Source organism: Elephantulus edwardii, unplaced genomic scaffold (assembly GCF_000299155.1).
Source record: "Elephantulus edwardii isolate Elephantulus edwardi_28Jun2011 unplaced genomic scaffold, EleEdw1.0 scaffold00182, whole genome shotgun sequence".
NCBI lineage: Eukaryota > Metazoa > Chordata > Mammalia > Macroscelidea > Macroscelididae > Elephantulus > Elephantulus edwardii.
In genome coordinates this window covers 5,939,989-5,959,355 of record NW_006399932.1, presented here as the reverse complement: position 1 = coordinate 5,959,355, position 19,367 = coordinate 5,939,989, and the positions used below count along the sequence as shown (strand labels likewise).

The 19,367-nt window shown below is 40.7% G+C and overlaps 1 protein-coding gene across 1 annotated transcript in view; it reads right to left on the bottom strand.

Annotated features, from left to right (window-relative positions):
- Window positions 1–19,367, bottom strand: part of CHN2 (chimerin 2) — a 415,952-nt gene that overhangs the window by 212,141 nt on the left and 184,444 nt on the right. Inside the window, exon 2 of the mRNA XM_006896125.1 lies at window positions 14,155–14,193. Within this exon, the coding sequence (XP_006896187.1) occupies window positions 14,155–14,193 (39 nt within the window). The remainder of the gene's footprint in view (window positions 1–14,154; window positions 14,194–19,367) is intronic.

Below are 19,367 nucleotides of genomic sequence, written 5' to 3'. Positions count from 1 at the left end.
GAATATTACTAGCACACAGAAGCAATGATTTTGTAAATTACTACCTAACTTGGGAAGGACTGGAGAGTATTATGCTGAGTGAACTAACTCTGTCCCACAAGGACAAATACTGTATGAAACCATTATTGTAGAATGAGTATGAGAATCAAAGGGGGGGGGAGGGTGGAAGCACAGGGATGAGGACGGGTGGGGTGTGTGTGTGTATGTGTTAATCAGACGGTTGTTCAATTTGATGGGGGGGTGTGTGTAAAGGAAATGAGAAAAATCCGATGTGAAAAACAATGTATTCAAACTTTGTAAATAAATCAGTATAAATAAAAAAAACTTTAAAAACCACAACAAGTCGTTCACAACCAACATTTATTAGAAAACTAGCCAAACCTATTCAGATGGAGTTTTCATGGAATAAAAATATTTTCAAAAATTAAAACAAAAGAAAACAAACTCCGTAAACAAAAACTCATTGCCATCGAGGCTACAAATCACATTGGAGGAGTCTATCTGTCTTTCTCTTGAGGAGCAGCTGATAGATTTGAACCTCCTGCCTTTGGGATAGCAGTGCAACTCCTTACTGACTGCAAAAGGAGAGCAGCAGATGCAAAAAGAGTCTGGGTAATTGAAGAGTTGGGGAGAGAAGGGTCCTAGGCTACTGTAAGAACCTTGACAAGACACTAGCAATTAAGATTCTGAAGTAAGTGGTAATGGCAATGGAAAATGCCAGGCTGTGTCTGTGCAAAAATTTCCAGTGACCCTGTTCATCAAGGCGCACAAATAATGAAAATGGAGCTGTATCATGAATTGTATGCATCCCACTGCTCTCCTGGTACCTGCCAAGCTCTTTCTACCTCAGGGAGGCTCTGTGAAGTTTCTTTTCTCCTTGTGAATCAGCCCAGCACCCACAGAGCTGATTTTTAGCAGGTTGATGCAGTTAATGAACATAATGGGAACCAAAGAATAACAGTCTTCCATCACACATTTAGAGAAGACACAGCACACATTCAGAGAAGGCTGGATGCCATGCTCTTCCTGTGGTTAGCACCCTTTATGGATAAAATTACAGGTGAGGGGCATATCTGATATGGTTCATGGACACCATTTAAAAAACTCTCTTTTCTTGGAGGCCTAGGAAGTATCCTAATGTAAGAGGAAGTGTTTCAGCTAATGGGTCCTTTGCAATTCATATCAACAAATATATGAGCATCTGCTTTTGTCAAGCATCACATTGGAGGCTTCAAGGATGAGTGGGGAGAAGGGAAGAAGCTGGAATACTGAATGCTTGCTATGTGGCTGGAGCGATATTTTATTCATTCTTCACAAGGAATCGGGGCAGGGGGATAGCTATGTTTTATTATCAAGCCCATTTCAGATGTTGTTATTGTTGTTGATGATTACTGCTGAGTCGAGCATGACTCATAGCGACTCTATGAACAAAAGGCCTGAAACCTTTCTGTTAACTATAGCCATTTATCAAAGTTTATAAAGTTTCCAGAGGCATCTTGTTTAAGCAGTGGATGCTACTCCTGCTTCATTTCAGAGGAGGAAACCTATGAGGAGAGATTTAAATATCGGTCCTAGGGCACACAGCTAACACATTCCTCTTATTCAAAAAACCAAGTTTAGTTTTACTCATGCCTCATGCCTTTGCATTAGCTGTTCCCTCAGCCAGGGCTGTTTATCCTCTGGATATCCACATGGCTCTCTTCTTCTTGTCTTTCTCCCTCCTCTTCTCCATTCATTCTGGACTCTGCCCAATCTTGTCTTACGAGAGGCCTTCCATGACCAGGCTGTATGAAATTTTCCTGGACCTATTCCATCCCTTATTTTGTTGGGTTTCTTCATAGCATTTGTAACCATTTGTAACCACTAACACAATTTATTTTTTACTTATTTTCCTTTAGAAGAATAAACAATGTGTTGTCTTTCTTGACTCAAGTGTAAGATGAGTGCAGGGACTTTGTTCTGTTCTTTCTGGACCTTCAGCACCCAGACCAGCACTTAGCATTCATTGTTACTTGCTGTTGATCTGGCTCTGACTCATGACAACTTCATACACGTAAAAGAATGAGAAGTTGCCCAGTCCTGAGCCATCTTCACAATTGTTGGGATACACTAGTATATTCCAGCATCAGAGAACTGGGCAATGACGAAGGATGAGAGAAGAATCAATCAAGGCCTTTGAGTTGTGGTGCTAGAGACGAGTCTTCAACATAGCATGGACTTCCAAGAGAACAAACAGGTCTGTCTTGCAGAGGGTGAAATAAGTTGCTCATTGGAAGCTAGGATTGTGAAGCTCTGTCTCACATACTTTCGACATGTTGCCAGGAGAGACCAGACCTTGGAGGACAGCATGCTTAGAAGGGTGAAAGAAGTGCAGGAGAGAAAGATTCCCGATAAGATGGATTCACACAGTGACTGGGGAAATAGTAGGTGTGTCAGAGGCAGTGAGATTGGCTCAGGCTAGTGCAGGCTCAGAGCTATTGTGCATAGGGTCACTATGAGTCACAGGTGACTCGACAGCACATAACCACCACCACCACCTGTATACTGTTGTGGCTGTTGTTTATTTGAAGTGTCTTGCAACCCAGGTAGCATATCTCTGGTGGTCTAGTGGGTAAAGAGCTGATCTGCCAACGCAAAAGCATGAAGTTTAAATCCATCAACTGCTCCTCTGGAGAAATAAGAGCAACTTCTTCCCTTGTGATTTAGATGGTTAACAACTTTAGTTTGCTTGGCTCCATGGTCAACACTCATGGCACCAGTAGCCAGGAAATAAAAAAACTTATTGCCATGGGAAAGTCTGCTGTTAGGGACCTCTCTAGGGTACTGAAGAGCAATGGTGTTACTATGGAGACTAAGGTGCATCTGCTACAGGTGATGGTCTTTGTAATCACTTGTTATGCATCAGAGAGTTGGACAATGACCAGGAAGGATAGGATAATTGATGCCTTTGAGCTGTGGTGCTGGAGAAGAATATGGAATGTAACATGCACTGGCCAGAAAACAAACAGATTTATCCTGGAGAGGGTTAAACCAGGCTGCTTCTTGGAGGCAAGGAATTTGGGGCTTGGTCTGACATACTTTGAACATGTTGTAAGGAGCAAGAGGTCCCTGGAGAGGGACATCATGGTTGGGAGGGTGGAGGGACAGCACAGGAGGGGAAGACCCTCTATGAGGTGGACTGATTCAGTGACTAGGGTAATCGGGATGGGTGTGTCAGAGGCAGTGCGAATGGCACAGGGTAGAGCAGGGTTTAGGGCTGTTGTACACAGGGTCGCTATGAGTTGCAAGTGATTTGATGGCACACAACAACAACAACACATGATAGACACCCTCTCCCACCACCCCACCCCTGCCTGTCTTTACCCCTCGGCTTCCACTCTCCCTCCCGTGGATCCTCATACTCGTTCTACAATAATGGTTTTATACAGTATTTGTCCTCATGGGACTAAGTTAGTTCACTTAGCATAATGCTCTCCAGTTCCTCCCAAGTTATAATAATAATTTACAAAATCATTGTTCCTGTGTGCTGTGTAATATTCCACTGTGTGGATGTACCATACGTTTCTCAATCCATTAGACTGTGGTTGGACATCTGGGATGTTCCCATGTTTTTGTGATGGTGAATAATGCTGCTATGAACATTGGTATACAAGTTTCCATTTGTGCCTCAGTTCTCATTTTCTTGGGGTATATTCCAGGCAGTAAAGTATCTGGGTCATATGGAATTTCTGTGTTCAGCTTTTTGAGGAAATGTAAAACTGCCTTCCAGAGTGGTTGTACCATTTTACAATCCCACCAACAATATATAAGAGTTATATCTTCCATATCCTTTCTAACATTTATTGTTTGCTGTCCTATTAAACTTTGCCACTGCTACTGGAGAGAGATGTTATCTTATTGTAGTTTTGATTTACACCTCTCTTATTGCCAGTGATTTGGAGCATTTCTTCATGTGTCTTTTGACCATTTAAATATCTTCCTCTGTGAAAATTCTTTCCATGTCTTTTGCCCATTTTGTAATTGGGTTATCTGTCTTTTTCTTGTTGAGGCCTAGGAGTATTCTGTAAACTTCTGTTATGCGATACTTGTCTGAGATGGTATTACCAAATGTTTGTTCCCTGTCTATAGGTTTTCTTTTCATCCTGTTGGAAAAAGTTTTTTATATCCACAAGGATATAATCTTTAGAAGGTCCCATTCTTCAATTTTGTCCTCTTTAGATTTCTGGCTGTATTAGGCAGTCTCTTTAGACCATAGACTAGGCCTTCTAAGCTGATCTCAATTTGTCTTTGATAATTCTATGGTTTTGAACTTTACTCCCAGGGCTCTGAGCCACCTAATGGGCTTTTATGCCTGTTTTTTTCAAAGCTGACCACCAAAAATTTGCCTCTGGGCAGACTGGAATCTTCAAACTTCAGGTACGCAGCCAAGCATGCTAATTATCTGCACCACCCAATCTGCTCTTTTTCACGTTCTTCAGGAGATTCTACCGCATGGCAGGAATCACGGCCACTGCCCTTTGCCTCCATGAAGGAAGGGCTGGAGAAGTGGGAGCACAAAAACCAGACAGAATATTGTTTTTCAGGAAGAAGACTGAATGTGAGGGCTAGTTGACACACTTGACTAGCCATTGTACTAAGGGAAGAACCCAGAGTGACTGGGAGATTGAGATGCTACAAAGAGAAATGAAAGACCAGTGAAGGAACAGTTCTGGATGGTTCACTGGCTTCATCTGGGAACCATCTGAACTTTAGCAAGGGAAATGTAGTAGTTCCAATACCTCACAGCAATGGATGGTCACAGCCAAGTAGAAGAGAGGGGAAAGAAGGTCTTCTGCAGATTCCTCAAATCAGAGACATCAATTTTCCCCTCTGCTCCCTCACAGCAAAGATCACCAGCCCATCAAGCAGCTCTCAGATCAGCAAGGCTTGCCCTGTACTGTTTCAAGCACTGGAAGTTGACAGACAAACCATCACAAAAGCCTATTTGCCATTTGGGCTCTATCTCTTTGAAAAGATAATGAGATGACAACCAACTATAGCAGTCTAAAGATGCCTTGGCTCAGATCCTAGCCTTGAGTGGGGCTCTCAACCTCTTCTTTTCAAGATTAGCTATAACAGCAAAATGACAAAAAAAATAATGAAATATCTTTGAGGTAGGTTTACTATAACTTAAATATGTTACATTATCTTAACATGTAGCCTTTTCCATTTTCTGTGTTCAACACACTTCCCAAACAAAATATAAAATTGCATTTCTTGGGTGGTTCTGTGGGCTGAGAAGTGATATGATGAACTGTGTTTTTGTAGCAGAACTTCCCACACATTTTCCCATGTCTTTTTCACTCCTTCTAGAACCTTCCAGAATCCACCAGAGAATTGTTTGAATGAAAAGTTGTTTTGCAAAAATGGCCACCTCTGGAGCCATGGAGGTAGAGAAGGATTACCCTGCTCAACAGGCAACATAAAGCAGATGGAGGAGTCTACAGTTCACCAAGAAAATGTTTTACCTTTTCTTCAAGAAGCAAGCTTTACCCATACTTTCTGAGGATTAAAAAAAAACCAACCCCAGACCCAAAATCCATGACCTACAAAATGCTAAAACTCAATTTAGATTCTAAGTTTCCTGGAGATTTGTTAGGGATGATCTCTAAGAGCCTGCTACTTTCAAAGGAGGCCATGGAGGATAAGGAACCAAATCTGATCATAAGTTCATGATGCTGTACCAGCACCACGTCTTTTTAGTGCCCCTGTCTTCCTAGGAAAAATCCTGCTATGGCAAGGGAATTTGAGGCGATCTTGTCATCTTGGACTCAACTTTACACTCCAGCCTGATGGTCATGGTGTTGCCTGGCTAATGGAATGCCATGTTTTCTTCCTCTTGGCAAACAGCACTGAGAAGAGAGACTCCGGAGTAAAGATGGTGGAGCCTCAAACCAAAGATCTCAAGCAGACTCAGAATAAGAAACAGCATTATCATGAGTCAGAAGTGACTGAGAGGGAATGAATATCAGCAACATGGGATCTGATAGCATGCATATCTCCCCACTTTTCCAATTCAGAGGTACCAGGTGTGACTGAGGAACTGTTAATTCAAATAATAACAGTGATACTGATGCCAGTGGTCTGTGTCACTAAATTCTTCTAAGAAAAAATGGCACAGACTCTAACTGCTTGACCTTCTGCAAAGGAGAGGCTCCTGGGAGACCTGTCAGCAGTAGTATCTATAGCCAACTTGACACTAGACCTCTTAAAAAAGAAAATCACTCAGAGTATGCCCCTGGTAGTTGGCTTTTGAACCTATCTGCTTAGGGTATTCTGGTTTTAAGTTCTAAATGTCTTCTTTTTTTTTTTTCTTGTCAAGTTATTTTTAAAAACCCCAAATAATAAACTATGAACAATATGATCATGTTATGGACACTGCAATCCCATTGCTGAAAAAGTATGCATATATAGAATTTGATATATATGTAAGTTTAAAAGGGTCTGGGAAAATACATGGATGAGGAGAGTTTGCTTATTTTACTCTTCTTATTTGTCTGTATTTTATGTGGTTTTGTGGTAGTTAGAAGGTATTATTTTTGTAATGAGTAAAAATAAAAGTAATTTAAAAAAGAGAAAAAACATGGGACTCAGAAAAATTGGCAAAGGATTTCTTTGGTCCAGGATAAGATAAAAAAAGAAAAATCAAATCCTTTTCATTGCATGCTCAAATAAATATGTTTGAAATGCCCAAACAACAACAACAACAACAACAAAACAAACAAACAAAAAAGGTGAACCTGGAAGCAGCTTTTCTATTAGAGCATTATTGCAAAGTAAGTTCTCTTTCTCTTAGTGCCTTCATCCATTATCTTTGGTTTAGTCTTGAGTGTTGAGGGTCAGCTTTAAACGTATCAGACTTTGGGAGAAGCCTGTGGTAGTAAGAGGTAGCACTGATTCTAGGAAAGACAAAGGAACAAAGACGGCAGGAAATCAAAGGGCATCACAGCTTCTTGAGTCAAAACCTTCTCTTATCTTTCACTGGAGCCCTACAACTCCAAGCAGTCTTCAGCTTAACACAGAACCTTAATATCTGTTTGCTAGATGCATGAGTATATTAGTATTAGTGAAAAATGTATTTTATACCCACCCTCTACCTGCCACCATCACAACAATACTCAAGCCACCAGACAGTGTAGCAGGTAGACCACCGGCATCTTAACTAGCACCACAGTGAACTATGATGGATAGGTTTCAGAAGAGCTTTAAGACCGAGGCAGACTAGAACAAAAGGCTTGTTAATCTACTTTTAAAAAGTACCCAATGAAAACCTTGCATATAACAACAGAATGTGATTCACTCTGGAGTCTCCATTGGGAGGGATCAGTGGAGCAGGGATCACTGTATTTAATAAAGTAGAGGGTCACCAAATGTGACAGATTCTTGATAAAACAGATTAACTCAAATGATACAACAATGAAATCCAACATTCTGTCAATCATGTAGATGGTGCAAGGATGGGCATTTTATTTTATTGTATCTAAAGTCGCTATGAGTTGAAGGTGATGAAATGGCAACAAACAACAACATATTTTCTATCAAATATTGACAGTTTATTTTTAAGTTTCTTTTTGTTGTTCTGCAATCAAGTCAGAACCTACTCACAGCAGACCCTCCAGAGGGTTTCAGAGGCAGTAAATGGTAGGGGAGGAGTCTATCTTTCTTCCACAGAGCAGGTGGTGGGTTCAAACCACATGGCTCTAAGTTTCTTGTTGTTAGATGTCATTGAGTACAACCCATAGTGACCCGCTGAGCAACAGACCTGAACCTTCTCCCAATCCTCACCATCTCTGGCACTCTTGAGACCATTGTTGCAGTAACTGTGCCAATCCATATGGTTGATAAGCTTCCTCTTTCACTGACCCTCTACCTATCCAAGCATGATGTCCCTCTTCAAGGAAGAGCCTCTTCTAGTAACATGTTCAAAGTGTTTGAGATGAAACTCTCTCATCTTTGCCTTCAGGGAGGCTTCTGGCTACACCTTCTCCAAGACTTATCTGTTCTTTTGGCCATCCATGGGGTATTCTGGACTCTTTTCCAACACCATAGCTCAAAGGTATCAATTCTTCTTCTGTCATCTTTCTCCATTGGCCAACCTTCAGATGCACTGAAGTTATTGAAAGGACCATGGCCTGAATCAGGTGCATCTTGGTCTTCAAGCTGACATCATTGTTCCTCAATAAGTTAGAGAGGCCTCTGACTTCAGCTTTTCCCAGTGCAATACATTTCCTGATCTCCTGACTGCTGGTACAAATGGTGTTGATAGTGTAGCCAAGTAAGATGAAGTCACTGACAGTTTCAATCTTTTTCCCATCTATCAAGATATTGCCTATTAGTCCAGTGGTGAAAATTTGTTGTCTTGATGTTGAGATGCAATCCATATTGAAGGCTGCATTCTTTGATCTTCTGCAAGTGCTTCAAGTCCTCTTCACTTTCAGCAAGCAAGGTTGTGCCATCTGCATAAAGCAGGTTATTGATGAGCCTCCCTCTGAGCCTGATGCCATATTTTTCTTTGCAGAGTTCAGCTTCTTGAATGATTTTCTCAGCATACAGATTAAATAGGTATGGAGAAAGAATATAACCTTGATACACACTTTTCTTAGTTTTAAATCATGTAGTGTTTCTGAGGGTTGAATACACCATGGACTGCTAGGAGAACAAAGAGGTTTGTCCTGGAGAGGGTGAAGCCAGGCTGTCCCTTGGAGGCAAGGATTCTGAAGCTTCGTCTGACATACTTTGGGCTTGTTGCAAGGAGGGACTGGTCCTTGGAGAGGGACATCATGTTTGGGAGAGTGGAGGGGCGGTGCAGGAGAGGAAGACCCTTGATGAGATGGATCGATTCTGTGAGTGGAGTGGTGGGAATGAGTGTGTTTGAGACGGCGAGGTTGGCACAGGATAGAACAGCATTTAGGGCTCTTCTACATAGGGTCGCTATGAGTTGCAAGCGACTCGATGGCACATAACAACAACAGTGTTTCCTTGCTCTGTTCATCTAGGTATCTACATGCAAACATAATTAATTCTTTTGGGATTCCCATTCTTCTCAATATTAGCCATAATTTATTACAATACACAAATGTCTTTGCATAGTCAATAAAGCACAAATACATATTCTCTGGTATGCTCTGCTTGCAGCTAGGGTCCAACTGATATCAACAATGATATCTCTGGTGTCATGGTCTCTTCTAAATCTAGTTTGAACTTCTGCAAGTTCTCTATGTACTGTGCTAGCTGTTATTGAATGATCTTCAGCAGTATTATGCTTGCAGTAATATCAATGATATTGTTCACTAAATTCCACATTCTGTTGAATCATCTTTCTTGGGAATGGGAACAAATGTGACTCTCTTCCAGTCAGATGGTCAAGCAGCTAGCCTTCAAATTTTTTGGCATAGATTGGTGGGCATATTCAAGGCAATGTCTGTCCTATTGATTCCTGGGGCCTTATTTTTTGCCAGTGCTTTCAGTGCAGGTTGAACTTCTCCCTTCATTACCATTGGCTCTTGATCATTTGGTACTTCCTGAAATATTTCAGTGTTGGTCAATTATTTTTTACTAAGTGATTCTGTATATTCCCTCCATCTTCTTTTGATGCTTCCTAAATCGTTCAAAATTTTGCCCATACCATCTTTCAGTAGTGACTTTCTACATTTCAAAGCCAGATATTTGGAATGACCTCCCTAGTACCCCTAGAGATCCCTAGAGTATGGTGCAGGACAGAACAAGGTTCATATCAGTTGTTCAGAGGCTAGCTATGAGTCGTAGTCAACTTGACGGCACCCAACAACTACAGCTTCCCTAACATAACTTCTCATCCTTTGTTATCCCAAGAATATTCCACATTTCCTGGTGTTAGAAGTTGTGTAGGGTAACCGTTCCTCCAGTTCCAGAGGTGAGCTTTGATGGGCCTCAGGCAGTTGGCATATCCAAACTCTCAGACCACACTGATGGAGTCAAGCTGAGCACTCCAGACCTTTGTTAGAGATGTCAGAAAAGCAGACTATCTCTTAGCCTGCAGCTCTTGAATGAGGAAGTAGTAGCCCTAGTGCTGTTGGCATCTATGGGCAGATGACAAGAGAAGAACCTGCTAAAGATGATGTTAAACCTGAGATCCCGATTCCATTAACGGAAGAAAAGCAGCCTAGTTTTTGGTAATGTCATTTAAACTGATGGAGCAAGTTATGTCTAAAGCCAAGTGTAGCTAGATGGCTTATTTCAAGCACTTCATGTGACTGAGTTTTCTATTATTTGCAACCAAGAACATTTCAACTACCATTAAAACTTAGAGATATGGGGAACTCTGGTGACCTAGTGGCAAGAAGCTGCACTGCAATCCCAGAAGTGCACAGTTCAAATCTACCAGATGCTCTGCTGGAGGAGGGACAATCTTCTCCTGTACCAGTCAGATCTGATTTGACAGTACACACACACACACACACACACACACACACACACAGAGGAATTAAAAAAAAAACAAAACAAAACCTTAGAGATATATTCTTAAGTTATTATCAAACAGATGACATAAGGAATAACATCTTAACTGGGCCTAATTAATAATTTTGACACTAAGTTAATTCTAGTATGGCAAACAATAGACAATGAAGTTGTGGCTATATACTTTAATAATCATTGGAGAGTGTTAATTTTAAAACAAAATCCTGTAATCTGACAAAAATGTACTGTATCCAGTGATATAGGAGAGATTTCAAATTACTATATAACAGCTAGAGTTAAAAAACAGTATATGATGAAAAATATGGATTCCACAAGTGATATGCTAATGATCTTGGCATGAGGATCTCAAATTAAGCCCTCAGAGAATTGTTTGTATTTCAAAGAGAAGAGTTTAGTAATCTCAGAGTACAGAATGAGTTGACCGATAGGTTATGTCAGAATAAACTCATTTAATATTGTGATAGATTTACTAGGCTTTCAGATCAGGAACTAGGATAGTTTTAGCATATTCTGATTTCAAAGTAGCTCATGAAAGTCTCAAAAACCCCCAATTCCTTCTCATATTCATCATTAAAGTTCCACATGTATATTTAGTCTTTTCTATAAAGTCTTCTCTAATCCCAGCACGTACGAGGGTAATCCTTTGTCACTAACTTCCATTTGATTTTTAATTTATCTTTCTTTCTTACTAGACTGTATACAGGAGAAAAGGACTGACCACATTCTATTCACAGTTAATTCCTATATGCTTCTTTGACACACAGAAGGTGTTCAAGGTATGTTTGTTGAAAGATTATAAATGAGTGATAACCTTGGAAATAAGACGGAGTATTATGAGCTTGATAATAATGATGTTTAGTTAGTTTATAACTGATCCAACATCCCAATGCAAAGAAATCATGGCTGAGAAATCACCAAGAATAAGAGTGAGGCCCTTCTCATTCTAGCACTTTACTCCACATAGTTACGCTCCCCTGTATAACTCTGTGGATGTCACACTCCTCTCACTTCTGGAGTTTCACATCAACAAATGGCATTAGCCAGAGCCTGAATGACCATTAACAGCAACAACAACTAATTGCCATCAAGCTGGAGCTGACCCACAGCTGACCCTCCAGCAGGTTTTCAGAGGCTGTAAATCACATGGGAGTAGACTGTCCATCTTTCTCCTCCAAAGCAGTTGAGGGGTTCGTACTGTCTGCCTTTGAGTTGGCAGTGTAACACCTTGCCACTAGGCCACCAGAGTTTCAGTTTCTAGTCATAAAGAGAGGTCACATATGCCACTATTTTATATTTAATGGCTATTAACCACAAACTGGTCTACATCAGAAGTTCATGATTCTATAGGGAAAAAAAACAACAAAACTCAGCTTAGATGTACCCCAAAATCAAACTTAAACTCAGCACATTAGCATAAAATTGATAATATGAACAAGTAATTAGTAACATTTCCCCAGTTTGTTTAGGACAGGGCTATGCTGTTAAAAGATATACTGGGTGGCCCAAAGTCTCTCAGAAAAAGGTGGAATAAATTTGAGTCAATAGTATCTTTTTGCTTCAGTAAAGCTCTGTGCAATGACATTCACTCAGCAAATATTTATTGGGTCATTAATGTATGCAAGGCTGTGTGCAAGGTGGTGTGCAAGGCCCAGGAAGCCATGCAACACAAATGACTACCCCATCCATGCCTCTCATGATATTTTATTGATTTACTGTCAGAGCTTTTCACACTCCATTAGGAAACAAACAAACAAAAACATCCAATTACTAAGTCATTAGTACTTCATTTGAAAATAGGAGATCAGAATACAGAACAGAGATTAGAAGCGCCCTCAGAGACCCAGCACAGCCCTTTTACTCCACAGATGGTAGAACAGACCCATGTCGAAAAGAACAAGGGGCCCCTCTGTAGGTGCTGACACAGAAAAATATGCAAGGTATTAGTGAAGTCACAGAAGCAAGCTGAAGGACATCCAGCACAGCAAAGACCCATTGTTAGAAAACAAGTTCTGTTCTTGAAAACTCAAACGCATTGCTGTTGATTTGGAATCAAGTCTTAGTAGACTGTCCATTTGGTCTCTTGGGTTGTAAGCCTTATGGGAGAAGATTGCTCAGCTTTCTCCTAGGCAGCTACTGATGAACTGGAACCACCAGAGAGGTTTGACTGTCAAATTAGTAGTACAACTTTTGATGAGGCAAGCAGAGCTATGTAGGAAGGGGAAAGAAGGAATAGAACATGGGCTGGGGACTATTTGATGACTAGAGAAATTTTCCCTTTTGGTTTTATGAATTCCTATAATGACTGCCTTTTGTATAACTTTATATCGTGTTGTAATCAGAATTGTTGTTAGAGGCTGTAAAGTCAATTTGACTCTAGGCAAGCCCATGAGTAAACAGAACTGCTTCCTAGTCTTTCATGACCACCCTAAGAGTTCAGTTGGCCAAGCTTTTGGTCAGTAGTCAAGTTCTCAACCATGTGTATGCCCCTGAGTTCCATAATTAAAATGTATATATTTGTCTGTATTTATTCATTTAGAAAACTTTCTATAAATGAAATTTGGAGCCTTGTGGGTTATGAAGTCAGATTGACTTCTCACTCCACTCGGAATGCCATTTTCAACTACTTACAGTGAAAGCTTGACCAAATTCTGCGACCTCCCTGAGCCAGGGTCTGTGAAATGGAGATAATAACGATACGAGTCACCGCAGGCTCGTGTGAAAGTCTGAGAATACAGACACTTCGTGACATAGTTAACACATGGGCAGCAGTGCCATTGGCAACATCAATGATGGTATTAATATTGCGGTATTAATAACTCTACTCCTAGAAGTCAAGTCTGATCAAGAACTCATGTTCCCTGGCTTTCAGCACTTTGAGATTCTGTCACAGCTCATTGCTTTTTTTTTTTTTTCTCCCCAGGGAAAGATTTCGTTAGGCAAATGAAAACAAAAACTAAAATCAAACAAAGAAAACCCCAACAACAATTGAGTTTGAGGTGATAGCAGTGGCCTTTTTTTATGAGTGAAGAAAACTGGTGACCAATTTTCAAATATGACTCTGTTTCTAAGGAGCCACCCTTCATGACCAAAAGTTATTTTTTGTTATCTGTTAATTTTCTAGTAATTGCCATCATATGATATTAGACCTTTAGGAAGACAGCCAAGAACATAGTTTATAGAAATTAATATTCTCATCCTTGATGATCAACGATTTAAAAAAATAAAACAAAAAAAGTCTTTTTTAAAAATAGAATCAGAAAATACACATCCCTTCTCTAAGTATTTCTGAAGTAGGTCATAGGCTTGTCAAGGCTTGTTCAAGGAAGGAGGGTGGTACATTGGTTAAAATTCTCAGCTGGATATGCAAGAGTCAGCAGTTTGAACCCACTCGAAAGATGTCACAGTGGGCTTTTCATAAAAATGGCCAGGTTTAAGCACGCTGCAGGGCAGAATTGGCCTACCAGTGACGGTAGGTCAGGAAAGAGGTGTTATATTAGTTCTCTCTGACTAATACCTCCCCTTAGTAGAAGAAAAAAGGTTTGGGTTTTCCATGGAGGTGGGGCTTCTTGTATGCACTAAACCAACATCAAGAAACATTCTGAGAGACAGGCTAGCTAAAGAAAACCTTCTGAGGTGATCTTCATTTCAGATACTCACAGTATGATTTCCATATTGGAGGCTGGTACTCTTCAGCATCTAGAATAAAAAAAAGAGAACAATCCATCAGCCTAAACATCAAACTGTCAACATGGGTCTTCTCTGGAAGAACAACAGCCTGTCAGCAGCACTCGAATCCCATCCCAGGGGGCTCTGCTTATGGATGGGACAGCTCTGGGCATGGGCGGAAGGGAGATGCAGCATACTTTCAGTCTCCCTTACTGTGACAGAATCAATTGCTTAACCATTTTCATAGAGCCCACTAAATCAGAAAAGAATTTTTAAAGCAATTAACTTGATTGTGCCCTCCAGTAATCCTTTCAAACACTATTTACTTAATTTAGCATAATAAACACATAATTTATCTTACAGTTTCCAATCAGACCTTTCCCCCATTTATTAAGGCTTGAGGGCTAGATACAAAGTGGCAAGTCGGCAATATTAATTCCGGAAAGTTGTGCAAGTTAACCAACTCAGCTCCTACAGTAATAGGTCTGGCAGCAGGGACACTGACAATGCAACTGGAATCCTATTACCTCCTTGAATTTATTCCAATGTGTAAGTTAGGAAATTTCTAGAAAACCTCCCAGCACTCAGAAGGGTCAGAGTGGAAGAGTTGTAACAAAATGCAGAGGATGAAAAGGTTATTAATCAGTCTAGAAAACAGACAGTGGGGAAAGTTCATTTGTTCAGTTGACTCAACAGTCTCTGAGCTTACAGATGATTTTGTAATTCTGGCAGAGTTATCACACTCTCCTGAGCCATACGGGCTGGGAAAACGTCCTCGACCTTAAACAGCCACAGGGACCATCCTCGTCCTTAAATCATGGAATGTTCAGGTGAAGGGAAATTAAGTGTTCTTCAGTAAAGGAACTGTTGATAGCATGCTCAGCTATTAACCACAAGGTGGAGGGTTCCAATCTACAGAGAGGTGACTTAGAAGAAAGGACTAAGGATCTATTTCTATTATCAACCAATGAAAATCCACTCTGACAGTCTACTATCTACAGTCTAACCTGACACAATAGAGTCAGGATCAACCTAACAACAACAATAAATAGGTAAGAAAATTGTAGGGGGCGGGGCCTTACACTCCCTGTAGCATCATCTGGCCTCTTCCTAGAACTGCTAGTATCCTTATGCTTATTTTATGCTTGAAGGAATAGAACTAAACCTCACTCACTAAGATCAGTTAGTCAACTTGGGAGACTTCTTTTCTCCTTCTTCAGAAACAAGTAGGTTAGTTATAAATGAAAATCAACTCAAGTGGTGAACTTGTCCAAATCTTGCTCAATAACATTTGTGCTGCTTACAATACGTTCTTTCACAACTAATGTCTTGCTTTCTAGGCCCCTCTTTGTCAGAGTGTGCAACCAAATGTCTGCAAAAGTAGTTTTATAGAAATGAATCTGCATCTTCAGGCTTCAGAACTCAAACTCATTACCGTCAAGTCAGAAGTGACTCACAGTTGACCCTCCCTTGAATTCCTGAGGCTGTAAATCACCCTGGAGGAGACTGTTCATCTTTGTCCTGGAGCTGCTGGTAGGTTTGAACCACCAGAGAGCCATGGCCTGTGGGCTACAGTGCAATGGCCTGTGGACTGCTACCAGAGCTCCCTTTCACCCTGTTTAGGATTTCACATATGAATAATCTTTCACAATAGCACACAACCAAAGGCTCTGCAGCAGGGATGCCTTTATGCAGTCATTTAAACAGAACCTGGAGAGTACATGTAGGTCACCAACTCTTAATACTTTTATCAGACTAAGAAATCCTTTCTTTTAGTAAACTTTTAATTCATCAAGTAACATATTTCATTTTATGTGTGATACAGACCTACTTAAGTGGGTTTAATAGGCTTGTTGTTGACAAAAGAACATTCAAGTAAAATAAAGCAAGTTGCTGAATTTACAAAACAATTTTACAACCATCCATACAATGCCCTCTTACCAGAAAAGCTAGGCTCTGTGGGTTAGTTTTGATGATACTTTCACAATCAGTTTTTTTAAAGATTCTCACACACACACACACACACACACACACACACACACACACACACACACGCCTGGCAGCACAGAAATGTAAACTGTTGTGATATCACCTACCAGAGTCTCTAATGCCTTGCTTTTTTGCATAAAATGCAATTTATGAGGCAGGCACAGCTCACATAACAAGGTGTGGCCAGGGATGTTTATCACACACTGAGGGAAGGTGATCAGAGGGATGAGGTCCTCCTTTTTGCAGGTCTTTAAAAATAGTCCAGATACTTTGAGCCTTCCAAACATTTTATATCATAAGTCAGAAGTTTATATTCAATGATCTCTCACTATCACTTAATCTTGCTTTTCTATGAAAAGTGTAGATTTTCTTTTACTTAATTAGCAGTGCAATCCATTTCAGACTATGCCACAAGAGTCCCTTAAATTTTTACCACATAATCTGCTTTGTGAAGCTACAATATGCAATCTATCCCTTTTAAGTTGCCCCACATCGCCATGTAACCAATTCACTGCCATGAATCAACTCTGATTCACTCAACCCTGGCGTGTCAGAGTAAAACTGTGTACTTTAGGATTTTCAGTGACTGAGCTTTTAGAAGTAGCTCACTAGACAGTTCTCCCAAAGTTCCTCTGGGTGGACTTTAACCCTCAAACTTCTAGTCAGCAGCAAGCATGCTAACTCTTTATATCACTTAGGCATTCTACCAATAAAGATGAAGAAAGTCACCAACAGAGACTAGTGATCGTATGTCTTTCTTCTGTTGCATTGGCAATAAAATTAAAAACACCTTTCTGTTGTCTCCAAGGTCCTGCTTCATCTTGTCTCTGCTACTCTGTTAACCTAAATGCACACATTTCACTCTTTCCGCGCTATCATCCAACCACACCGGCCTTTTCTCATTCCTAGAACTAGTTCTTAAAGCCCCCGCCCCGCTCCTGCCTCTGCCTTTGTGCACCCTTGGCGTAAAGTGCTCTCCACTAGATCTCTGCATGGTTGACTTGCTCCATCATGTCGGGCTCCATCAGATGTCACCTCCCAGGGCCTGCCCTGCCAGCCCTGCATAAAGTAGCCTTCCCTCGGTCCCAGTCACTCAACAGACTGCTTATTTTTCTTCATAACACTTACTCGCTTCTGACATTATTTATTGATTTGTTGACTTGTTGTTATTGGTCTCCTCCCATCTATCAGCCACACTCCATAAAAGCAGGAATTTTGCCTCATCCACCTCTGTGGCAGCAGCCCTTGAGAAGAACAGCAGATACATAACAGGCATTCAAAAAGTGTGTAAAATAAGCTAATATAGTCCCAGGGTTAAAACAACCCCTCTGACGGTTACTAGCTGAAGAAACTGAGACTGTTTACTTAAACTTCTCTTAAGAGTGTCACAATAGTTACCTTTGTAAAGAAGAAGTAATGAAAAGTTCTAGCTTATAAGGGGCTCTGGTGGCTTAGAGGTAAGGAGTTATACTATCCATCTAAAGATAAGTGGTTCAAATCTACCAGCTGCACTTTGGAAGAAGGATGAACAATCTCCTCCATTACAAGTTATAGCCTCTGAAAACCCACAGGAGGGTCAACCATGAATTGGTTCCAACTTGATGGCACATTACAACAAGAAAAATAGTTAATAGCCTAGTTCTTAGGATTACTGCAGGAATTAGATGCAATGATATATATGAAGTCCTAGAGACAGACCCTGGAAAACAGCAAACCCTCAGTTAATGCTCTGGGCAGTGCAAACAGCAAGCTCAGCTGTTAATGGGGAAAAGGTGGGGGTCTGGGCTCATGCAGAGACTCCTCTAAGGAAAAGCCTGGTGATCTATTTAAAATAAAACAATCGGCCATTGAAAACCCTCTGGAGCAGAGCTGCACTGTGACACACATGGCACATCCCTGAGCTGGAGTCCCTGGCACGTGGTGGCTGCAATTGTGTTGCTGTCACGGTTACATCCTCCGGTCTTGGTTCTTCCCCAGGTGGGTTTTTGCCCTTGTCTTCTCTCCCTTGACTGCAGCCAATGACAATCAGTATTCTTACCCTCAAGGTCTGGAGCCTGTAATTAAGTTCTAGTGCTCTTGTCACTGATGGTTTTTTCCTTTTCCATAAAGGCATTCAAAGTGAGAGGCCATTTGTCATGCTTCAGTGGAACAACTATAATTACCAAAGTCTAAGAGACACATTTCACAATCTGCTCTTGCACACTGTTAGGAACCCTCGATCAAGTGGCCAGACACAAAATACATCTTACATGCAGAAACAAATCTTTAGCTTCCTCTAGCACCCTCAATTAAGACACACACTAATTGCCCTAATTTCATACAGTATTTTTCAAAGGTCTATTTCACTTGTAGATGGACTGACACTTAAAAATATAAAATAAAATTCCATGGTCATTTAGTAGTCTGCCCTCCTCATTTGGAAAATGAAACAGAGAACAATTATGTGACTTCTTCAAAGTCAAGTGAGGCAGCAAGGTTAGAGGGCAGAGCTCTAAATGTCTTTGATGCATCTTTTATGCATTCCAGGCAGTCCCTCTCTTATGGATTGACTTGTGTCCTTCCTAATAGAGGTGTTGGAATGCTACCATGGGCTGCTAGAAGAGCAAACCAATCTATCTTGGAGGAAGTGCAAAGTGGGCGCTCCTGAGAAGTAAGGATGGTGAAATTTCTCTCATATACTTTAGGCATCTTATCAGGAGGTATAAGTCCTCGTAAAAAAATATTGTGTTTAGAAAAGTCAATGACTAAGAGGAAGATCCTTAACCAGATGGATTGGTACAGTGACTAAACAATGGACTTGACTACTGTAGAAATCATGGGTAAGGTGTAGCAGAGGGCAAAGTTCCTGTCTGTTGCTCACAGCATCACTCTAAGTTGTAGTTGACTCTGTGGCACCTCATGACAGCACACTCATGGTTGTACCGTAATGCAGTTTGCCATAATATAATGTACTGGCTTTCCATAATGTAATGCAATGCTATGTTCAAAAGGGCATACCAGTATAGGGTGTGTCCAAAACCTAACCACTACTGAGTTATAGAAAGAACAGATTAGAAAAAGTAGATATGTTATTGTTGTTACGTGTGGTCAAGTTGTAAATGACTAATAGTGACTCTATGAACGAAAGACCTAAATACTTGTATAACTTTCATCATTTCTTTAAGTTTATAGAGTTTCCAGAGGCAAGCTATTTTGGAAGTGGATGCCATTCTTGC